The 24,459-nt window shown below is 37.5% G+C and overlaps 1 protein-coding gene across 1 annotated transcript; it reads right to left on the reverse strand.

Annotated features, from left to right (window-relative positions):
• Window positions 1–515: 515 nt before the first annotated feature.
• On the reverse strand, window positions 516–23,374 carry ALX1 (ALX homeobox 1). Its single transcript, XM_005018392.6, has 4 exons — window positions 21,536–23,374; window positions 18,886–19,190; window positions 15,116–15,244; window positions 516–1,807 (listed from the first exon to the last, which is right to left on the reverse strand). Exons 1-4 carry the CDS (start codon window positions 21,765–21,767, stop codon window positions 1,487–1,489), a joined length of 987 nt encoding a protein of 328 aa, XP_005018449.2. The 5' UTR covers window positions 21,768–23,374; the 3' UTR covers window positions 516–1,486.
• Window positions 23,375–24,459: the final 1,085 nt, after the last annotated feature.

Here is a 24,459-nt window from a genome sequence, read left to right on the forward strand (position 1 = left end):
AGAGAGAAAAGTAAGAAGGAGCATGGGGTGCCCAGAGAGTTGTATCCTGTTCTAATCACAGCCATGCGAGTCCTTCTTTATTTCAATTAATTTACTTTGCCTTTATGAACCTGAGAGACTGACTGTTGCTTTCAAAGAGGCTGACATTTCACTCATCTGAAGGAGCTTGGAATGTGACAGGGGAAAGGGAGGAGAAGTAAATCAAAGCAGATAGCAATTCTCCAGATGTAAAGTATTTTTCTTCTCCTCTATTTTTTTTTCCACCAGAAATGTCAGAAAGTCTGCTGACATTTTAATTCCTTTGTGATAGGCTGGGAGCTGAGAGCCAAATTCTGCTGTCACTGCAGTCACAAAGATTTTTCCTGTGGACTTTAAAGGGAGCAAGTCAGTCTTACACTATGAAAAAAATAATAAAAATAAGCAAAGTATCAACAAACTGTTACTAAAATTAAATGAAATGTACTCTTATAACATCTTGAGATTAGTTACAGACAAACTGGAAAGTCTTGTTGGAGTTTTTCCTTTTCAATTTGACTGTAGGATAACAAAAAAAAAAAAAAAAAAAAAAACTGAAATAGAAGCAAAACTTTGCTGTTGTGTTTTGTTTCTAAATCTGGATTCTCTTGAAAGTGTTGCAGTACTTTTCCATGCCCTCCTTGGTCACCTAAGTTTCAAGATACTCTATCTGCAATGTTAAAGATTTTATTCAAACACTAATTGATCTACACAACCTGTGCATTTCCTTGAAGCTCCATTAATCAGTGTGATACTGCTTTTAGTGATATCTTCATTAAAAATCTTGTTATCTTTAATAGGAATACATTCAGGTTCATAAAATAAAGAGAATAAAAACTTTCTCTTTTCATTGTGCACTAATACAACAATTGTCCAGTGAGCTAAGAGCAGCAGCACAGTGCTGAGAGAGTCAGGTCTACAGATTTCACCTACAACATAGATGATCATATATTTCCTTCTCTGCATGGAGTGCTTAGAGATTTACCTCATGGCTTTTGTCTAATAAATTTATTTTCCTTTACAGAGTTCTTCCCTGATGGAGTATTCATTTCTAAAGTATTAATTTTGCCTAGAGGACTGATAAAAAACAATGGAGTAGACAAGTTTTCTTAATAGGTTTATTCTTTTTTGAGGTTCTATAATCACATTTCATCAACTGGTAAAACAAAACATGTTTATATATATATATATATATATAAAATGGCTTGTTGAGCTTGATGCATGGTAGATCTATTTGGTTTATTCTTATGTTTTATTGTTAAATATTATATTGCTTTTTTTTTTTTTTTTTTAAAGCAGACCATGTATATTGTGATTTCTATCATTCCACACACAGCAGCTTATTTTTGTGTCCTTTAAATATGCAAAATTAAATTGTTTTCAGTTTGCTATAAACAAAACAAACAAAAAAAAAAAGCAAAAGCAAAAAAAAAAAAATTAAGTAAAAAGAAAACCAAAAGTTACTGCTATTTTACATGGCCCAGGAAATATTGGCAGCATGCTCTTTGGCTTTCATCCGTAGAACTGCAATGCTGGAGGACCTCCTTTCAAATTCCGGCTTGGTTTCGAAAGCATGTCCATTGGTTGTCCCAGAAAGTAAAGAGTCAGTGAAAAAATTATTGAGGGGCACATGGCTGAATTGGTTCTGGTGGTTTGAAAAGCCTGTGTATCCAGAATCTGTCCGGGGTGAATGGGAATAAGGTGTCATACAGGAGGAAGTATCTCGTGGTAGCATGCAGGAAGTAACCACAGAACCGCTAGCTGTATTCCCTGCCCACAGATTGTTCTGAATCTGGAACATATAAAATGAACAAGGTTAAATTTAGATATTTCACCTTTTGTTTTCTGCATTACTTGGCTTCATTTAGTACATCCATAACTAGTTCTGTTCAAAAACATGCAACTACGTATCTAGTTCTCTGCAATTTTGTTAAAAACATACTATGAAGACACTATATGGATCAAAATCATCACCTGGGAGCTGGGGTTGCTAAATCATATTCCCTACTCTGTCATCCATTTTCTCTGTGAGACTGTCCTGCATATTTACCATTGAACCTCAGGATGCCATCAGCCCAGCCAGTCAGTGGAATTAGGGAAGGCATACAATTGCCATTGAAGAAAAGGTGTCAAGAGTATACAGTACCATAGCTGTATTCATGATAAAAATTTCCCCTCAACAGAATTCATTTTTAATATAATGGTAGGAAACAGTGTAAAATTGTGAACAAAACAAAGTAGGCTTTCTTTAGCTACAAATCCCAATAAGTATTAAATTAATATTAAATTAATATTAAAATAATAATAAAATAATATTAAATCTTGTGTAGCACTGCATAATGACTTTAAAGCAAATTAAACCATAAGATCTAAGCATGGTTGTTAATAATATATCCAAGAGTTTTTTTCCTGAAGTTGTTTCAAAGATAGCTTTAAGACAAAAATTCTTTTCATAATAGTTTTATATGAAATTATACTTGAGGACATTTTTTTTTCAGCTCTCAGACTTAACAGGCTGTGCTGTACATCCCTGGAAAATATTCCATGACAGTCTAGGAGACAAACTTTGTGGTTACCAGCAATGTCTGCTGAAGATCTGGAGTAACCATGTATTCATGCTTTGATGTGTAATGCCTTCTATACTTGGCAGGCACTTAAAGCTTCATTCTGAGTCTCCGGACTTCTATCATCTATGAATAGATACTATACATAGGTATTTTTCACATGTTTATTACTAGATGAACATACAAAAAGATTTTCAAGGCCTGGCACAAGTAAGTTCCCATCATTATCTTAGACTGTGCACTTTTTCTTCCGTCCTCATCACTTGGCTTTAATCATACTTCACACACAGCAGCTACACTATCTTTTTTAATTCTCTGCTCTTTATATTTCTACATCACAACTGTATGGATATACTTTCTGGCAAACTGTGACTTCTTCAGTCACTTCTCACATGCACTCACCAATTTTCTATGTAGTTTTTTTTTTTAATTATTTATTTCTTCTCCGCTTTTACTTATATCTCTTTCCTAAATATTGACTTTAAAAAAAAAAAAAAAAAAACTACAAACTGCAGTAGACCAGAAAACATCATGATGCAAGGCATTTGTAACCATCATTTGCAGTTCAGAATCCTTTTTCTATATCCTATACGATATTCTATATCCTTTTCTTTTGTGATTTTTTTTTTCTGAAAAATTTGTTGTCTGTTGAGTATGCCATTGCTCTGCTGCATTGGGATAGAGCCCACGTCTTTTTTCTCTCCTATACACTGGAGTAATTGCAATTATTCTTCGGCTAACACTATAAAGTGAACTCTCACTTCAGACTTAATTTTGTCGTCACATTCCAAATGCATAAAAAAAATGAATTTTGGCTTTAATATGCGTAGGTTATCACTGTAGCTGATTTTTTTTTCCTGCCAAATTTGAGGTCAGTGGAAGTAATAAATTATGAGTCACACAAAGACTGAAAAAAATGTTTCTAATTCTGAGGGTTATTTTCCCATTGTCCTATTACTTTGGAACACATGCCCACCAAACCACCAACAAGTAAAGAGATAAATTATAGTTCACTGAACTCATCTAGCTCAGATCTAGTGCAGATAGAAAGGATGAGGTAATTAGAGTCTTATTTTAAAAGTTAGTACTTCAAACTGTTGCATTAGTAGAGGTCATCAGGAGCTGGCAAATTAATTTGGGCTCATTGGCAGTTCCGGCAGTAGAAAAGAACCAGCAAATGCTTCATCTTGGTTTCCTGAAGAGGACTGAAGGAAAGTCAGGGTAGCAATGTCTTCCCAAACTCTTGGTCTGCCCAGTCTCCTTGTTTACACATACATGCATAAACACACTAACATACCCACTCACATAAATACAGCTTTCCTTTCTAAACATACACATACACACAGCAAATTGGGCGCACCTCTGGCATCTTCTGCACATTTTAAGTGATCTCATGGGAGGTAATGGAGTGAATAAGGTGTCTGGGGGAGGTGACCGAGAATTTTTCCTCCTTCCTTTGGGCCTCCTGAGATCTACAGGAGGAGGGAGACTCCAGTGAGAGTTTCAGAACTCTTCATAGAATCACAGAACCATAGAATATCCCAAGCTGGAAGGGTCCCAAAAGTATCAGTGAGTCCAACTGCGTGGTCCTCATAGGACCACCCAAAAATCAGACCCTATGTCTGAGAGCATTTTCCAAACACTTATTGAACAGGCCCAGTGTTGTGACCACTGCCCTGGGGAACCTGTTCCAGTGCCTAACCACCGTCCTGGTGAAGAACCTTTTCCTAACACCCAGACTGAACCTCCCCTGTTGCAGCTCCATGTCATTCCATCGGGTCCTTTCGCTATCCACAGAGAGCAGAGATCAGTCTGCCCCTCTGCTCCCCTTGTGAGGAATCTACAGACCAATATAAGACATCCCCTCAGTTTCCTCTTCTCTAGGCTGAAAAAAAAAAAAAAAAAAAAAAGAAATAACATTCCCATCCTTGCCTCCTAGCTTCAACAACTTCTAGAACACTCTCAAACATTGGCTCAGAAGAGACCCTCCACAGCTTGACATGATCTTCAGCTGCCTCAGTACTCCTTAGCTACCTCAGTCTGTTTTGACTTATAATCAGAAATGTTATTTTTTATTTTAGTTCTCGGAGAACAGATGGTTTATCTCAGGAGTACATATAGCGTCTGGACCTATTTAAACCATTGCCTTGGTTATGAAAGTTTCACAGAATCACAGAATTTTCTAGGTTGGAAGAGACTTCAAGATCATCAAGTCCAGCTTCCTAACACTAAAAGTCCTCCACTAAACCATATCACTAAGTTCAACATCTAAACATTTTTTAAAGACCTCCAGGGATGGTGACTCCACCACTTCCCTGGGCAGCCCATTCCAATGCCTCACAACCCTCTCAGTAAAGAAGTTCTTCCTAATATCCAACTTAAAACACCCCTGGTGCAACTTCAGCCCGTTCCCCCTCATCTTGTCACCAAGCACATGGGAGAATAGACCAACCCCCACCTCACTACAGCCTCCATTAATGTACTTATAAAGAGCAATAAAGTCGCTCCTGAGCCTCCTTTTCTCCAGGCTGAACAAACCCAGCTCCCTCAGCGACTCCTTGTTTGTTGCATTCAGTCACACACAATATTCCCAAAGACAGCAGTACATGTTTTATGGCTCAGGATTCAAGGATTCCTGAGTATCCTTTTGCCTGGAAGTTTTCTCACATCCTTTGCAGAGTGTAGAATTTACAGATGCTGACAAAAAGAAAATAAGTACCCTGAAAGAGTTGGAAAACATGTTAGTTAAGTGTATGGCAACTGAGAGATCATCCAAGGATTACTGCCTTTGCAAATTTTTTTTGAAGGAGGGATTTTGGAGCCATATGGCACATGATTAGAGTACAAAGAAAAGTAATCAAGAAGATAGCAGGTGACAACCTATAAGATTGAGAATATCTTTCACTTTTCTTGAAAGCCCAAACTGCGCGTACTCTGTTTCAATCATGAACTGACAAAAGCAGAAACACAGCCATCCATTCAAAAATAGTGTCTTTCTTTTGTACAGGAACACTAGAATCTTTTAGTTGTACTTTTTTGTATTTTGTGGTTATATGTACATTTCTTGCAGCAGCAGTGACATATTAAGCAACTGTTGGGGTTTTCTTTCCCTTTCTTTTTACAGAACAAATCACCCATTCTTATATCCATGCTGTTTCCCTCCAGTTTGCTTTGCTGAATTGGAAAACAGAGTTGATACATTTTAAAATGAATCCAGGAAATATATATATATATATATATATATATATATATATATATATATATATAAAACATACATTTCAAACAGATGCACATAAAACACTATTCTTTCTGATGGTGTTTTCAGGCCAAATTATTAGTCTAAAAACATTCCCAACAGGATGAATTTGTCCAGAGAGAGACTAATGCATCTATGCAGCTTCTAATACAGGAGCTAATTCTGAAGGAGATCATCACCCCCAGAGCTAACTCACAAGGGAAAAAGTTTTATTTACCTGACATACTCAGATTTCTTCTTAAGAAACCCTATCCGAAATTCTGCAGTTGCCCAGATTGCAGAGATAAAATTATAGGAAGAATATTTTTAAAACTAAAAAATAAACTGTTCAAATGGAAGCCCACATGATTTTACTTTTAATGTGGTCATGGTGGGAAGACTTCAGAAGGTTCAGAGGCTCATTTTGGAAGTGCTCAATAACCTATGTGGTCTGGAGGTATCACAAAATCACCCTTTCTTTACATATTTCTATTAATTTTTTTGGCAACAAACTAAGTTTAGTACCACCAGTTATTCTGATATTTTTATCCTAGACAAATCTCTTTTAATTTAACTTCCATGTGCTTGCACAGGTATAAATGAGAACAGAATTCAGCCACAAATCCTAAAATATATCAATGTCTTGTTAAAGAAATATGTGAGCAGCTTTCATTGCTAAAACTTTCAAAGTGGTGCCATGGGTTTCTTCATTAGAGGAGGGAATCCAAATTAGTTAACTTCAGAACTTCAGAAATTATTTAAGATGCTAGAAGAGTTTTACATCTTCTTTCAAGAGACAGTTATGGTTTTCAGAACTATGTTTCAGTCATATTAAATTTCCATTAATTTTAGTAGTTGAGTGACTTCATTTTTGATATTAGATTTTCATTTCTCAGCAAGGATAAATGACTTACAGAGAAATCTAGGTGCAAAAGATATTCCTGTATTAAAAATAAATATAGTAATGCTTTACAATAAGTCAAAATTATCAGGCCTTCTTCTGGTATGTTGGAAGGAAAAAGAACATTATGTACATGAATTTAAAGAAAATATTTTTCCTCTTAAGCTCTTGTGTGATCCATGAACTATATAAAAGGCAATTCAGAGACTGTGAATGAGCCTATACATGCAGCACATCTCTGGTTTCTGTTAACATCACAAACAACTTGAGCTTTGCTCTTGTGGTTACCATGAAATTACCAGAACCCTTCAATATATTTACCTACTGTATATTTTATACACACACACATACACGCATGCACCCTTCGCAATAGGAACTAAAAAAAAAAAAAGTAGGATTTCAAAGTTGTGACAAAAATATAACTGGAGAGTTATGGCTGTTAACATACTTATGATGTCACTTCCTAAGCATATGACCTTCTGCTTGACACTGAAGAGGAAAATTAGCTGAGGTAATAGGTCATCCTTCTTAGTTTCATTGCTTTTTTCTTCTAAAATGCCAAGTTCCTAGAACTTTGGTCTTCTTATACATCATGCAGAGAAGTCACATAAACTCAGTTTTCAAATTTTCTGACTTTTATTATCACTTACCTAGTTTTGTTTCTCCCATTACCAAATGTATTATATTTATTTTTGTTTGTTTGTTTGTTTGTTTGTTTTGGTGCTGCATTATATTTTAATTTTCTGGTGTTTTATTCCCATGCCTATCCAGACCAGAGTCTCCTCCCAACAGACAACCACACATAACCATACACAGCTACTATTTGAGTGGATATGTTTTAGTGCTTCACATGATTAAAAAAAATAAATAAATAAGAGGCATCACTATTAAGATCTCTAGATATTAAATTGTTATTATTGTATGACACAATAAATATATATTATTTGTGCTATATTATGTTATTAGATTACCATTCCAATAGTTTATTACTGTTATTATTATACTAATTAGATAATACCCATTGGCTCTGTTTTTAGGATGTTCCTGGACATAGCAAGGAAGACAACAGTTAAGGATCCATCTAACTATAGAAAACATGTAGACGATAGAAACAAAAATAATGTATGAATGGTAAACTTGTGTCGCTCCTTCTTTCTTCATGTGAAAAAACAATCCTTGCCCTGACAGAAAATCTGAAACCTGGTTTTGCACAGGGGGCTACTTAGGCAGATTAAATTCAATAGCCATTAAAACTGCTCAAAACTATTAGTTTACAATTTATAATCTGTAGGCTGTTCCCAGTCCATCAGCACAATTAATTTGGCCTGTCACTTACTACATTTTTTTATTATTATTTGTTTGTTTTTGAAATACTGAAAGTATGGGCAGAGATTTGCCTGTACATCCTGAGTTTGCAGAATCATCAATTCATAGAACAATTTAGGCTGAAAAGAGCCTCTGGTATTATTATTCCAAACACCTGCCTACAGCTAACTGAATTTAGATCAGGTTATTCAAGTCCTATCCAGTCAAATTTTTAATATCTCCAGCTACAGAGATTCAATGACTAGCTTTGGAACCACCACACTCACACTGACTTTTTAATTTTGATCTAGACAAAATACTTCTTGGTGTAAATTGTGATCCTCTTTACATTAGCAGAGCCACTGGACCTAGTGAGCATGTGAAGATCAGCTGTACTCTGTTGGGTTCAGGTTCATATGAGAACTGCAGCACACCATTTTCAAATAAGTCCATAAAATACAAGTTGGATCTTGGAAGCCAGAAGCTTAATGATACAGCTATAAAATATATTTCTGTTCAGTTCACATCAGCCTTGCATATGGTAAACTAAATAACTAAATATCTAAATAAATAAATAAATAAATAAATAAAATCTTCACTGTTTAACCAGTTTGCCAAAAAAGCAAAATAATGCAGGATTTGAAAAGTTATCAAGTTTTAATTCTAGTACAAGAGGTTTTGTAGATAAACTGTAACCTCTTGCTACTGCAGTCTTAGGGTCAGTTACAATAAGAATTAGTTACATTTCACATCTATGATACAGTTAAACACAATACTTCATACTTGAAAAATAACATTAAAAAGAAGTTTTTGTCTTATTAAAAAAAAAAAAAAAAAAAAAAAAAAAGAATTTGCCTTGTAAATAAATAACCCCCAGCTAAAGTCACTCAAAGTTGAGACTCTGAGGAGTCTCACAACATACAGTGGTTTAGAATCAAGAAAAAATAAAAGCACTCTGCACAAACTACTTTGTGTGGAACAGACACCACCCAAAAAGATGAGAAGTGTTACTCTTGTTGAAAGATCAGCCACAGCAGTGCAATAGTCAGCACATTTGTGGCAAGAAACATACTACCAAGGTGGTGGCCCAGCCTGAGCTCCATGCTGTCACAGCTAGACAGCATGAGTATATTGTAAAGCTTCTTTGAAGATAGCTGAGATATGTCTACCACATCTACTCCTACTTAATCAGTGTACCCATAGCCTTAATGAACTATTGTGATTAACTGTCATTTATGTCTACTACAGTTAAAAGAATTTTTAAGTCAAATAACATGTGGTGTCTAATGCATGCCATATGAAAAATTTAATTGGTGCATGTAACTTTGATTATTGCTAATGAGAATTACCCATATGTACTAAGGCTAGAGCAGAACTGTAATGATGATCCAAGGGCTTAGTATAAAACACATGTATATTGATACCACTTCTACACACTTCTGCTGCCAAAACAAATCATGTGATGCCATGCTCTTCAACATATTTAATTTGATTTATCTTTATCATGGATGGAATGTAAACTTCAGAATCTTCACTCTTTTGTGTGTGTGTGTGTGTGTGTGTGATTTCAACATTCTCCCTTCTTTCTGCACCCTCCATCCTGTATCTCTGCAGTTCCAATATCTTTGAAATGTTTTTGCCTTCTTTTAGGATTCCCATCTACACTACGCTGGATTTTCCATGAAAGTAAGTTAAGTTCTGTCCAACTCTTGCCTACATTATCAAGTAAATTTGAATGAACAAACAAATTTCACATGTGATAGTGCATGAAAAGTATAACAGTTTGAAAAGATAAAACATTTCAGAGGAACTTTGAGGGACAATGACAGGTGAACCAGATTCAGAGAACAAGAGGAAAAGATGCGAAGTGTAGGAAGGGAACAAGTGGGGTGGAGATAGATAATGTTGCCCCTTATGTCTGCTTTTCAAGGGCACAAATTAATGCAGCTGTTTATTTACATGATGTTTCACTTACATATATATAAGTATAACAACTATAAATTAAATTTAACTTTTACAGGGAAAGCTAGAGGTCTACAGATAATAATATAGGCTTTTGATCAAATTCCACTCAGACAAATAAGGAGGGGATAAAAATTAGTTTATCTCAGGTTTGCTGGTACCTTTGTACTTCTCATACTGAAGTCTTGAACCTGACAAAGTCAGCCTTTGTAGCATTAGCCTTCTCACAGGGCACAGTACACCAAAAGTGGTCAAAACCAATAAAGTAAGAAGCAACCATTTTGTTGTTCCTTTCCCAACACAAAATACATATGTCCATCAAAGACATCTGTAGATGTCTGCATCTGAACTAGGCAACAGAGAAAAAAAATACATATTTAGAGATTGCCTTACTTATTTTATACCTACTTTAGGAATAGACTACTTCATTGACCAGATTTTCACCTACTTCTGAATGGAACCAAGTTCTGTTATAAAAGTCTCTTTGATTAAATTTCCTAAACACAAGTGTCTAGATCTATCTGACCAGCAACTACCTCCCCTGAATGGTGCTTGTTTCTTTTAAGTCTTGTTTGTCAACACCATAACAGTGTCTCAGATATCCCAAGACATCTTAAGTAATACTAGACATTACACTTAGCTGACCAAATTAATTATCACTTGTTTACTAATATTTACTTAGGCAAGTTGAATCTGCATTCATTTTCCTCTTCTTAGGATGCTTTCTCTTAGCTTTCATACCATCAGAAGAATATTGCTGACTAATGAGGTACAAAGCATCTTGGATAATGGTTTTAACCAATAAATTATTTAGACTACAATGTATAATATCCAAAAGAGAAACTTGAAACTAATTAAAATTTTTTTAATTTTTAAAAATTAAAATTAATGAAAAGCATTGTGCTAGAAAATCTATTTTTCAGCATAATTTTGTCATAAGTTAAATAGCTTTTCTGAGGGAAGTCTTATAAACTTTATGATATTTCTGACATTAAAACATCTAGCGTTTAGAAATTGTCAACTAATGCTTGCTTTACCTCTTGCCATTTAACTTAATTCTATTTGGTTCTTCCATTATTATATTTTCCAACAGTAGTTACAGAAGGCCTGGAAATTTCAGGTGAATAACAGATGATTGTCCCAAAATAGTCTGCCAACTGTCCTCCCCTGCAATCCAGGTGTTGCCAATACAATTAATGGGAGATATTTTTGTGCAGAATTTGGACAATTTAGTTAAGTTCTTGACAGACAACTAAGCAATAATTTTGCACAATAAGCAGCACCTTAAGTCCACATGCTGTAAAAATAATTAATGGGCAACTGAATTAGCAACACAAACAAATATGATCTAGGAAAAAAAATGTTTATTACTATTTTTGAAGATAAAAAATTGTAATTTAATAGCAAAATTAGATTGGCTTATAGAAAATTCACAGCCAGCCTTCTCTCTGAAATAAGTTGAAAAGATAATTTTCTCATAGAAAACCTTTCAGGTTTATATAGTCATACACTGTAGAGCAGCATCATGTTGTTAATTTGTACTTGATGAAGATAATTGATGAAGAGACTAAGCAGGGGTCTCCACACCCTCTGTTGGCTGCAAAAGAGACTGATGTTTCTGCTGGAATGCAAGCTGGATGTCTATTTTGGGAACATATCCATGGTGGGGCTCAAAGCAGAAATCTTCAGACTGCAAATTCATATAATGCACACCAGAAATTCACATTTATTCTTTTTTCTTCTGCCACACAGCAGTAAATAAATATCCCAGCTTGATTTTATCATTTTTTCAACATCATCCTATATTTTTTGCCAAGAAAAAAGTCTGTTTTCCTCCATGTTAGGAAGGGACTCATAATCAAGCTTGAGTAACCTGTATCCCACAGTCCTCAGGAAAATCTGGTTATTTGAAAGTATGGAAAAATCTGTCTAAAATCTGTCTAGTGATGTCAGTGTCACAATAAGAGAGCTTGTACACAGTACAAATTTAAAAAATAATTATTAATTAAAAAAAAAAAAAAAGGGTTTGCTTTACATTCTTGCACTATTTTTTCCACTTGTGAGCATACTCAGAGCACTGAAGTAATGGAATTGATCTGGGAGATCAATGTGTAATGCTAAGACCAAACATGCAGGCCACAATTTTAAATATCCCTTTCTGTCAGAGTACCTCTTTCTGTGGAATAGATTAATGAACTTATAGGTAAATCATGTATCATATATTAATTTCCTGTGAGTAAAACACTTATAATTGTTCTAGTTCAAAAGATTTTAATTTAGGGCTATTGTGTTTTTAATATGGATTTTCATTGTATTCTCAAGTATAAAGTATTCTCACTGGAAATAAGCTATATATTCATGATAAACCATATATGTGGTTTTACTGATCATGATGATTTAAGAATGTGAAACTACAAAGAATTACCAGTAGGTTAGCAAGAACATGAAATTGCATTGGCTGTTCTGTGATTTTTGCCTTGATACTAATTCTTATTGCAGTATACAGAAAGGTAGCCACATTCTTTATTGAGGAGTAAAATGGCTTGTTTTTATCATGTAGCAAAACTATGCATATAAGCATCCAACTGAAACAGACAATATACAGAGGACTTCATTTAGCTCCTTGTTCCTATTTATACATTATGGTACAATACAACTTTCTCTTGCAGGTGACTAGAGTTAATTATGTTTGAGCCTATCTGTTTATCTACAGTCTGTCATTGTAGGTGAGTAATACACATCTATATTTATAAATGAGTATACATTTTATATTTCTATATATATAAGAGATGCTTTATATAGATTATGTTATCAACATTTCCATTTCAATCTCCTATATTTAAGAATTTATAAATCAGTGATAGAAAGTTTTGCCAGCCTGAAACTTAGATGTGTCATCAGCCCAGGGAAGATATTCATTAACAAATTAAAAAAAAATAAAAAATGCTGTGAATTCACTCATATTTTTAACAATCTGAAAGTACAGAATAGATGTTTCATTGGGTGTAGATTTTTTTTAGTGATATTCTCCTATCTTTTGAAAATGTTTATTTTTAAAAGAACTTTTAGTTTTGGACAACAATTTTAAGTGCTTACCAATGACTTATTTATTTTCTTATTTTTTGCTAATAAAACTTTTGACTGTTATGAACATTTGTAGATGAAGTCTTGTTAAAAATACAAGAGCTTGGAAACAGCCAATCCAGTCTAGAAAACTGAGTCAGAGATGGGAATGCCAAATCACTGTTCACCTGTTATGATGTCATAGAGAAGCCAGAAGTTTCTTCTAAAGATATTTGGACACCTTAAGTGAGATCTACCAGTGTCTGTGCATCTGTGTCTTTGTGAATCCACCTACATGTGATTTGGGTTGTTGGTGTTGTGGTGTTTTGTTTTTGTTTTGTTTGTTTGTTTTTGTTTTTTACACACACTTCCACTTAGGTAGGTCTCATACTATGTCCTCCTTCTTAAACATAAAGTATATTATAGAATCATAGAATCACATAGTGGTTGAGGTTGGAAGGGACCACTGGAGGTCATCATCTGGTCTGAACACCTCTTCTCAAGCAGAGACACCCAGTGAAGATTGCCCAGCACCATGTCCAGGTGGTTTTTGAAGATTTCCTGGAAGGGAGACACCATAGCCTCTCTGGACAACCTATGTCAGCGTTGCATCATCTGCACAGTGAAGAAGTGTTTCCTGATGTTTAGATGGAACGTCTTGTGTTCTAGTCTGTGCCCATTGCTTCTTGTTCTGTCATGGCACCACTGAAAAGATCCTGGGTATGTCCTCTTTGCACCCTCCCTTCATGTATTTATAAACGTTGGTAAGATCTACTCTGAGCCTCCTCTTCTCCAGGCTGAACAGTTCCAAGTATCATTCAACAGTTTTTGATGTAAGTTTCATTAATACACTGTTACATTATAAGTATTAACAAGTAGAATGATGCGTTCCACCCTGTTTGAAATGTTTGTGACCATACTCTGAGCTACTAGAACACAAGCCAGATCTGGTTTAGACACTGAACCTAGTGTTCAACCTCCTAAGTAAAGCACATTAAGTAGGATAGAGGAGACATGGGCCTGAAACCTTTGATCCAAAGCTAATCATACTCAGCCAATGCAGAGCATGAATAAAACAAGCCCACATAGACAGAACCAATAATGTTTTTGAATATGAGTGTATTCCTAAGGCTAACAGAGACCCTATTACCTGATGAACTTGAAAACCAAGACAACAGTAGTGGAATTACTTTGCCACAGGGACACATAAAAGAATTTTACTTTGGAGCCTTTTCTTTTTAAATTGTATGGTAAAAACAATGGGAAGCAAGAGACATGAAAAGCAATGGCTTCAAAACAAAACTATTCAATGTAATGAAATAAACAAGCAGGAAAACAATGACAGATTGTAACGCGAGACAGAAAAATGAACTGGAGAACAGAAACAGAAGGTTAAGATCTTATTACACAATAATACATTACTATATAATGAAGGAGAACTGAGAAAGAAGAAGAGGAAGAAGAGGAAGAAGAGGAAGAGGAAGAGGAAGAGGAAGAGGAAGAACAAAGTCATCAAATTACTATTGTTCAGGAGAGCTTTATTGTCTCCTCACTTCCCTCTCCCAGCTGTATAGATTCAATTCTGATCATTTGTGACCATAAAAAATTTAATGCTAGTTACTTGTTACATTCTATGGTCTATTGAGGTCTGTAAAGAAATGGTGTGTGTTTAATACATCAGAAGAAAGGTACCTAGAGATCACCTGTCAATCTCAGTGGGTTTATCCTACATCCAGAATGTGTATGTAGACCTAGATCAAATCCACATGTAATTTTATGTGCAGAATATAATTAGCTACACAACCATATTGACAAACATTTTTAGTACATAGCTTATGTGAAACTGCAGCTCCTAAGATCATTCCTTAAAAAATACTTGTATTTTAAGAGTTAGTTACTCATATTAGGTGTCAAAGCTGTTGTTCACAATTTCATCTCCCAGCAACGAGTCTAAAGAACAGTAAAAACTAAACACAGAAAAGTCTTCTTCAATCCTCTGTGTAGATATATGCCTAGGAATGGAAGAGAAGATAAATAGAGAACAAAAATAATACTTGGTCTTCACCATACCTGAGGGTAGCTGTCAGTCCTTGGAAGAACAGATATATCATAAGTGGCAGCAAAATGGCTCTTAGCTTGCTGGATCTGACCATAACGTTCTCTTTTCCTCCATTTTGCTCTTCGATTCTGGAACCAAACCTAGAGTAAACAAGAAGATAATTATGAAGATAAACTTATTTACATAGTTTGCAGAGTCATTAAAAAAAAAAAAAAAGTTCATGAATTTCCTGTAGTTCCTGTTAAAATTTAATCTTCTCAGTGTTAAGTTATCTCTAGATATTGAAAAAAAATATGTTAAAATATGTTACTTCCTATCTACTGTCTTTGAAAAAAAAATAGGCAAAAGAATAATCAGATGACCAGGTAGTGCTAATTTTGCCAGTCAGCTCTTTAATGAAAAATCTGAAAGTAGTAGTAAGTTGCATTGTAAAGAGACTTTCTCTTAATTTCACAAGACCACTGACTTGATATGACTACCTGTGCTCTGTCTCCTAGAGGTACATGTAGACTTTATCAAAGGCTATAATGAAAAGGCAGGAAATGCTAGCACAAGTCAATGCTACAGAAGAGTTTCTGTAACCAAAGGTTACAGCTAACAGTGAAGAAAGATGAAGAATCATGATATCATAGACAGTTTAAAACTACTGTGACATTTTTCACATTTGTATTAGGAAATATCTATGTTTCCAACAATGGAAGAAACACTTCCATTTAGATTACACTTTACATTTAGATTACAACATAATTTCATTTTGAAACAATGTCTACATGTCAACTAAAAGTTGCCTTCTTGATGCTTATATAACCTTTGAACTGTTCTATAATAAATTAGGTATTGTGTGTTATTTGAAAATTTATTATATGCACATTTCTTGCTTTGACTGGTATCTGTCATCATCCAATGGTCTTCAACATTTTTTTATTTCAAACAGTTTAGTTTGATGAGTCTTAATTCAAGACTCATCTTGAATTAAATAAACTGCTAAGACAAGTACCTGTTCCTTTATGAAAGTAATATATAACTAAGTCTTTAGTGCTCAGCAAATTAATTTTGATTTTTTTAAAAGAAGTCACACTATTAACATTTTTTTTTATGGAAACATTATCATTGACTAGTCTCCCTTTTAAATGAATGGTGAACCCATTTGAACAGATGCCTATATTAATGGATTTTTTTTATTATTATTATTTTTTGGTAAACAGCACCTGTGAACATCATTTTGAGGGAGTTTCTGATCCTTGATGGTAGAATATTAAAAATAACACTATTTGTTTTATAATTCACTTTTTATCTTGATCTCTTGGAGAACTTTATTTTGATGCTCCTTAAGCAACCAGAGCATAATTTTGTTTATTTTAATTCTCAAGGACTCATGGCAAATTTAGTACGTGCAATCTTTTAAAATGCACTCAGCAATCCAAGCAAGGCCCATGCATGTAACTGCTGAGTATATATTGTTAAGGACCTTGTTGGTAAATTTGTATTATTTATTATGCCTGAGGCTCAGCAAAAAGAAAAGGGGAAAAAAATCTCCTGTCTCCACAGGAGGCACCAAGAACACACTAAGGGAATTTAGTAATGAGGCTCTTTCATTGAAAAAAGACCTTGACAATCTCCTTAAAATGGGTGCCAATTACTTCACTGACATGAAGCAGGAAAGGGAACAAGTTAGATAAATTAGGTTCAGGTTGGCTCTCTCTGCATGTATGCAGAATAAATATTAAACTGGATATTGATGAAATGGCAGTGAAGGGAAATGTGGGTAAGGCATCCAGCTGATCACTCTGCTAAACTAAATCAAACAATTTGCTTGAATTTATAGGGACTAAAGGAGAAAAGCACTTTTTTTTTTTTCCTTTGACAATCCCCCAAAATGTTTCTGTTTACATCACTTTACTAGAAACTGACTCTTGGCAGAGATAAAGTAACCATTTGCCTCCACAAAGTAATGTAAAAATCTGCTGCTTGTTATCCTTGCATTGCCAGATGCTTGCCTCTAATGATGTAAGGCCTTTAAAATTGCTTAATCTTGTGATGGAATACTGTTGCTACTCTGGATAAAAATGATCACCATTTCCCTTCATATTTAGTGTATGAGAAATGCAAAGATCGGTTATATTTTAAGAAAGGGGAAAATATGTAAATGAAATAGAAGTAGATATTATATGAAAGACTGGAGCAGACATTTATGTTTTAATATTTACCCTCTTGTTTCTAATACTTTTAGCATATGAGGATTCTAAAACTTTGAGAACAATGTGAGGGGAAAAAAAAAAAAAAAAAAAAGACAAATTTAAGTCTTATTCTCCTCTCCCTGTTCTGCCTATTAACTTATTCTTGAAGTATTTCTCATGATTACAGAATTATGCAATTGTAAGAGCAGAAATTTAATATTATGCAAGGTTGGTTTTGTTTGTTTGTTCTTTTTTTTTTTTTTTAAGTCATGAGTAAAGCCTAATGAATAGAAGTCATATTTGGAAAATTGTCCCAAATTCAGAGGGAGAGGGATTGCACAGAGCCCGAAGAGTTAAAATGCTATTGAACTAAGTTCCATTGGCATCACTGATGTTGTATCGATGTAACTGACAGATGATTTTGGACTGTTTTCAGATGACAACAGTGTGTATGCCATCTGGTTGAACAGACATGAAAAGGACACTTATTTATAAAATTAAGTAATGGGATTTCTTTCTGAAAGTGATCCTGGTTTAATTTCAGTTGTATGTATGTGCGCTAATGTCTATTTCTCTATATGCATGTATGCATTTAATTACAACTTGTGAAGTTGTTATCATATTCAAGTCACTAAATTAAAAGAATTAATCTCAGTTGGTATGAATCTACAGGACTCCTATTCCCTAAACTGAAGTGATGAGTATTAACAGAACAGGGAAGATCTCTTAAAATATGATGAACTTGCAAAATGCAGTTAACACCTTTTTCTAAGGGAGATTCTCTTAATGGGGGAAGGGTTGCTTTTCCTGGGTATTCTAGCTTCTTTTATCACCATTAAACACCCAAAGTCATAAATCATAAACGTCAAAGTCATATGCATAATGAATGAATCATCTTTCAGTTAGAAAGCTCAAACACTGAAATTAATGTACACCAACATGTATTGATCCAAAAATTAGAATAACATTATTTGTTGAGTATTCAAGTTTAAAAACAAGCAAACGCATTTCCCAATTTTGCTAGCTTTAAGCATTCACATGAGATGAGAGGATTATGTCTCTGTCATACACAGACATCGCATGCAATCGCATACACAAGCACTCACACACACATACATTTATATATGTGCAGCTTCATTGCTTACTCTTTGGAATAAACAAGGAATTTGATTGCTTTTTAAATTTCTGTTTTTCATACTGCAACACAAACTCTGCAGCAGAGTTCTGCATCATTAACCATCTGAACTACATAAAACATATCTCTTTAATGGGATTTTTACGCATTAACACTATGCATTCACTGAATGCATAAACTACATAAAATTCTGACAGTAAAGAACAACCAAAGATGAAGACTACTTTCATGTTGATATCATTTTCTCATCTTTTAAACAAATTTCTAGAACAGCAACACAAACTATTAAAAATAATAAGAAGAACAAATTATTTTAGCACAGTAATATAGCAGCTTATGTCTAAAAGAAATAAAGCAAAATCATCTATTTACATTAGCTTTATGGGCTTTTGCACAATCCCCAAGAATGCCACTTATCACTTCTTACAATGAAGAACTTGCCATGGAAATGCTGGAATTTGGTTCCTACCTGTACTCTGGCCTCAGTGAGCTCTGTTCTCAGAGCTAGTTGTTCCCTTACATAGACATCAGGGTAATGGGTTTTCTGGAATACTTTCTCCAGTTCCTCCAGCTGCAAACTGGTGAAAGTTGTTCTGTGTCTCCTCTTCTTACTGCTGGAGACATTGCTGTCACATTTATCACCAAGTTCATCCAGTTCCCCCTTCTCCTGCATCCCTTTCACCGGAGACATCCTGAGATTGTTGCAATTGTCCAAGGGACTGTTCAGCTCTGCATGAAGAGGCTGTCCTTCCACTTTAGTAATCCCATAGTTCACTGTATACAAGGTGGGGGAGGGAAATAACTGGTTAAAAGGGGAGCTTTAGGTTGAAGGTTTCATACAAAACAGTGTCATCAAGTACCAGATCCTGTATCTACGTGTATTCCCATATGAGATGGAGGAAAAGGACTCTGCATTAATGACAAATAGAATAAAAGTACTAAATCACTAAATTTAAACTAAAAAAATGTGTCTAAAAATATCATATAAAATCTTTCAGTATAAAGAGACTACTTGAATATATTACTCTGCCAGTAAAGTAGGTAATAATCCATGAAATCAGATTCAACTTGAGTTGCACAGATAAGATGCCTTAGCCCAAAACAAATTTTCATATAAGTGGTACAAAGCTATTGGCAAATGTACCTTTAAGCTTGGAAGCAGATAAACAAGGCTTGCTCTATTTCTATGAAAATGCAGAATAACTTTAGAGTAAACTAAATAGCTGGAAACTGACAAATTAAGAAGCAAATGAAACTGAAAATCAACCTCACTTTACAAACTCAATAGATTCCACATATCTTCTCCTGGATTTGTAAAGTGGAATTGTTTCCAATTAAGTTTGTTATGGTTAGAAAATGCAGAGAGTTTCTGCAAAATGTTAACTTGTTAAAAGAGATCGTTTCAAATACTTTGCATAGGGATCGCAGGAACTTTTTCTCTTTATGTAAAATCTGAGTCGTAGAGATAAGAAATATTTCTCGGTAGCTTTTTAATACGAAATGAAAATGTTTTCTATTTTTCTATTTTTACGTATCTCACATCAGTGAAAAAAAAAATCATGCAGTAAATTACAAGATTCAAATGGGCTTTTTTTTTTTCTTTTTAATCCCAGAAACAGACAAAAAAAAATGAAACCAAAATTTACAAAGATGTCATATAACATGCGATAAGGGGCTTGCTTTGGAGGGTTTTTTTGTTTGTTTGTTTTTCTCGCATTCTTAATAATTTATTTACTTTCACTCAGAGGTGATTTGAACAAAACAGAAATTTTATACACTTACCATCAATACATACATAGGTAGTAAATGCCCCAAAGCCCCCAAGGCACACATTAAATGAGCTAATTAAGAAAAACTTCAATGGGCAAATCAATTTTCTGCAGTTTTTCGAAGTTGCACTTGCAGAAATCTGTCATTATTTCTTACAGACTGTTTCATCCAAAAAGGATGTTCTCAAAAAAATATATATAAAAAATCAATACCTATATGAAGTCAAAAAATGTAAGGTATTGTTAGTCTATTGTTAGTCTCATTATTGCAGCTGATTTTAACCGTATTTCCGACTCTGCTGGGATGAACTTTTAAAATTATTATTTTTTTTCTAAACATGAATGACATCATGGTGGAATAATGGGAGGATTTATAAACTATATAAAATAAAATATTCCACGTTCTCCTTTGTCGAACAGTTAGAAAATTTATTATTATTATTATTATTATTATTATTATTATTATTATTATTATTATTATTATTATTATAGTAACAATACACTGACGTTTGAATTATCACAATCGTTTTCAGTCAGTATGAAGAATCATACGTTATGTCGGTTGTGCATTATTCGGTAGCTCAGCAAAAAAAATCATATCAATAACAGAGGTAAATCCTATAACCGCGGAGCGTTACTGGGCAGAACCAGACGTGACCAAACGACCCTCGGGTTTCATCCCGTGCCGGTACCGCACCGAGACAGCGCGTTCCGTGCTCGCGACGCCGCCGTCCCCGAGCCCCAGGGCTGCGTTTTCCGGAGTTTTGCCGGGGGGAAGCGGAGCCCGCCCGGCCGCTGTTTGTAGCCGGAGCTGGGATCACCGCACGCCGGCCCCGAGCCCCGGAGCGGCACGGGCGGGAAGCCCGATCCCGGTCCCGATCCTGATCCCGATCCCGATCTCGGTCTCTTTTCCTTCCCGTCCCTTTCCTCCCCGCCGGCGAGCCGTGCCCCTTGCTCGGCGCTGCACTCCCAGCGCCGAGGTGCTCCGGGGGCACAGCCGAGGGACCCTGCCCGGGGCCGGCAGAGAGGGAGGGCAGCAGCCAGGGGGGCGGCACTGAGCGGCAAAGAAGGCTTCCGAGCGAGCGGTCGCCTTTTCCTGCTTTTAGATCATTTCTGTTATTGTTGTTATCACGATTATTATTATCATAATTCTGTTATTATCATCATCATTGCCATTGCCCTTATATGTTATTAGTATCATTTACCTGGTAGCGCCTCACATGCCAGCACCATGCCAGCACTGCATGGCTGCCTCTGGTCTCCTCGGGCAGGAGAACCCCCAGACTGTCCAGCACATCTCCAGGAAGGGCGAAGCAGAGGAGCGAGAATAACCCTGGGGTGAAGACTTACCGTTATTGTCCTGGCAGGGTGATGTCCTGTCCAGCCTCACATGATGCTCAGCCCTTTGCAGAGGGTTGAAGGCCTGCACACATTTGCTGCCTGACGTTTTGCTATAAAAGGACTCATTGTCCAAAGTTTCCATAACGTGCTCCAAAGTACCTCCTGCTCCCATGTAAAAGTCACTGTTTTTGCTCGGCTGACTCTTCAGGGCAAACTTCTCGCTCAGAAAATCCATAATCATCTAAGGCTGCTTGAGAGCCTCTTCCCTAGACAGAGGCTGGACTGTGAGGAGGGGAGGGAGAGCGGGTGAGTGGATAGGAGGGAAGGAAGGAGGGAGGGAAAGACTTTCAGAGCTCAGGGAGCTGTTTTGCCTCTGAACCTTTGATTTGTCTTGTCTTGAAAGGGGGAACCCGAAGTTGCTTTTATATCTTGAAGCTCAGCAGGGATCCTTATGCAACCTCCCATTTCTAATGAATATGAAAATAGGCAAGCATTGTAACTCCACCCCAGGTCCCCCAAGACCTAATCCCAACACAGGAGGGAGTTCCAGGCCCATTTTCGACAGACAGATCCGTTTCAGACGGACAGACACACACAGGCGTGCGGGGAGGGTGAGGGGAGACAAGGAGGGAGGAGGGACGGCACACGGAAAGGACATTTCCCTTCTGCAACGTATACGCATTTCTCTAGGGATCCTGAAAAGAGAGTAATCCCGGGTTGCCCTCCCTCTTCCCCCAAATCCCCGGGAGGATCATGTCAAGGTAATTTCTGGGGCACATACCCTCAAATAAAGAATTTTCTTTAATCGATCCAACTGGTAACTGCAGTCCTGCTCTCTGAAACTGTAAAATTAAGAACCAGCTTTCCTTCTTTATTAAACTCAGAAGTTTGGTCCTAAATTAGAAGAGAGAAAGAAATTTGGAGGGTGTTGTTCGTGTAGTGGGAATGGAGAATAGAGGAACTTAAAAGCAAAAGTCGCTCACTTCACAAGCTGGCCTGAAGGAGAATGTGGGAATGTGTCTGCTATCGAAAAGACCTCCAGTCCTCCTCTGTGTGCATGTGCGTGTGTGCATGTGTGTGTGTTGTGTGCGTGTGTGCATGAGGCGGTTAAAACAGAAAGTAACAAAACAGAATCTTAACTAATAAAAAGAAATGAACCGTATATGCGTGCATTTCTATGGATATTGAAAAAGTGGGTGGTTTTCACCCAAAGTATGAGCTTTGAAATGTTAAATTCCTTGATCCTTTTGCACATGGACAGGATTTAAAACACAGATGAGAGAGGAGGAACGTTTAGAAAAGTCCCAAGTTACACAAAAGACTTGCTTCATGCTTCCTGGTGAAAGAAAGCTTACTCTCATATTCATTAGAGTAAGGTAAAAAACAGTTCTGCGATCTGTCCAGATCAGTATTACAGCATCGTGGGCCCGAGTTTGTCCTAAGAAAGCTATTTCAGAAATGAGTTTGAAGGGCCCTTCCCCCATGTGGTGGAAGAAGAAACGAAGCTTTAATGAGCAGTTGAAGTGTACAAGTGTAGGTGCGGTAATGGCCAGCCAGGGCTGCTGAGACTCTTAGAGACCTTTCCTGTGAACCCAGCCAAAGGTGAAGAGAAGGCCAGTTCAGGTCTTGTGTACTTCCCAGCTCCTTCTTCAGGTGATCTTTAGCCTGTTTTGTTGTTTTTGTTTTGTTTTGTTGTTTTTGTTTTGTTTTGTTGTTTTTGTTTTGTTTTGTTTTGTTTTCTGGAGAAAGAGCAAAGCTAGACGTGCGTGCTTGAGCGATTTCTCCCCACCGCCCCATCAAGCAGCTGCAGGCATCGCCCGGCGCGCACACGCACAGGCACAACCTGCCCTTGCTTCCCAATGAGCCCGCAGCGCCGGCGGCCACCCCCGCCCCTCCGCCCCGTTTCGCGGCGCTGCGGCCTCCTCCGACACCCCCGGCGGCCGCCCTTCGGCCCCCCCGGCCCGCGACCGACCCGCCGAGGGATGCGCGGGGGAGCGCAGAGACGGCCGCTGGAGGATTTGGGGCTGCTTGCGGGTGCTTTGGGGACGGAGGGGGGCTGCACCGAGGGGGTGGAGGGGGAGGTAGGAGCCTGGAGAAGGGGAAGGGGCGCCGAGGGAGGCCCGTGGTGGGGGTCAGCACGGCGGCATTGCCCGAGCGAGGGGCAGGCCCCGGTGCTCGGAACCGTTCCGGCGGCCTGCTCGGAGGCGGTGTGAGCTCTGCGTGTCCTTGCAGAAGCGGCACGTTTCCCCCTTGCACCTTTTGGAGCTACGCCTGCTCCAGACCCAAGGAAACAGATCCTCTCCCTGCCCCCCGGCCCTACCGCCCGCATCTCCGTGTGCTGGCGTTTCGGCAGCTTGTTTATAACTATGCCTTAAAAGCACTAAATGCCTTAGGGGAGGGAAAAAGAAAAAAAAAAAAAAAAAAAGAGCTCTCGGTGTCTTTTAAATGAAAGACACATGCAATTTTGTTGCAGCCTGCAATCCACTTTTATCCCAATAAATGTCCCTCTTTAACGGCAGCTAGTAAACTCTAGGGGAGCCGAGGACGAGGAGCATCTCCTGTGCCCGTGAAAGCCCCAGATCCCAGCAGCAGCAGCGGGGCATTTTCAAGGCAGGCTGAAGGAAGTGCGGGTGCCCGTCCGGGGGCCACCCGTGTCCAGCCGGCGGAGAACAGCCGGCCCGACGGCGACGGGGCTCGCTCCCTGCCCGGCGGCCTCGGCCGGAGCGCACCCAGAGCCTTCAATCCCCCGACCCCCCGCCACCTCCTCTTTCCCCCTCCCCCCCCCGTACTCCCTTGTACCTCCCGGCCGGTGGCAGCGCCTGCAGCGACGGGGATCGGGCTGGGGAGCGGCTGCCCCTCCGCTCCCCCGCCTCGGCAGAGCAAGCAACCCCCCGCAGTCCCCTCCCGCAGCGCCTTCGCCCCGGTGGCGGCTC

This window comes from Anas platyrhynchos, chromosome 1 (assembly GCF_047663525.1).
Source record: "Anas platyrhynchos isolate ZD024472 breed Pekin duck chromosome 1, IASCAAS_PekinDuck_T2T, whole genome shotgun sequence".
Taxonomy (NCBI): domain Eukaryota; kingdom Metazoa; phylum Chordata; class Aves; order Anseriformes; family Anatidae; genus Anas; species Anas platyrhynchos.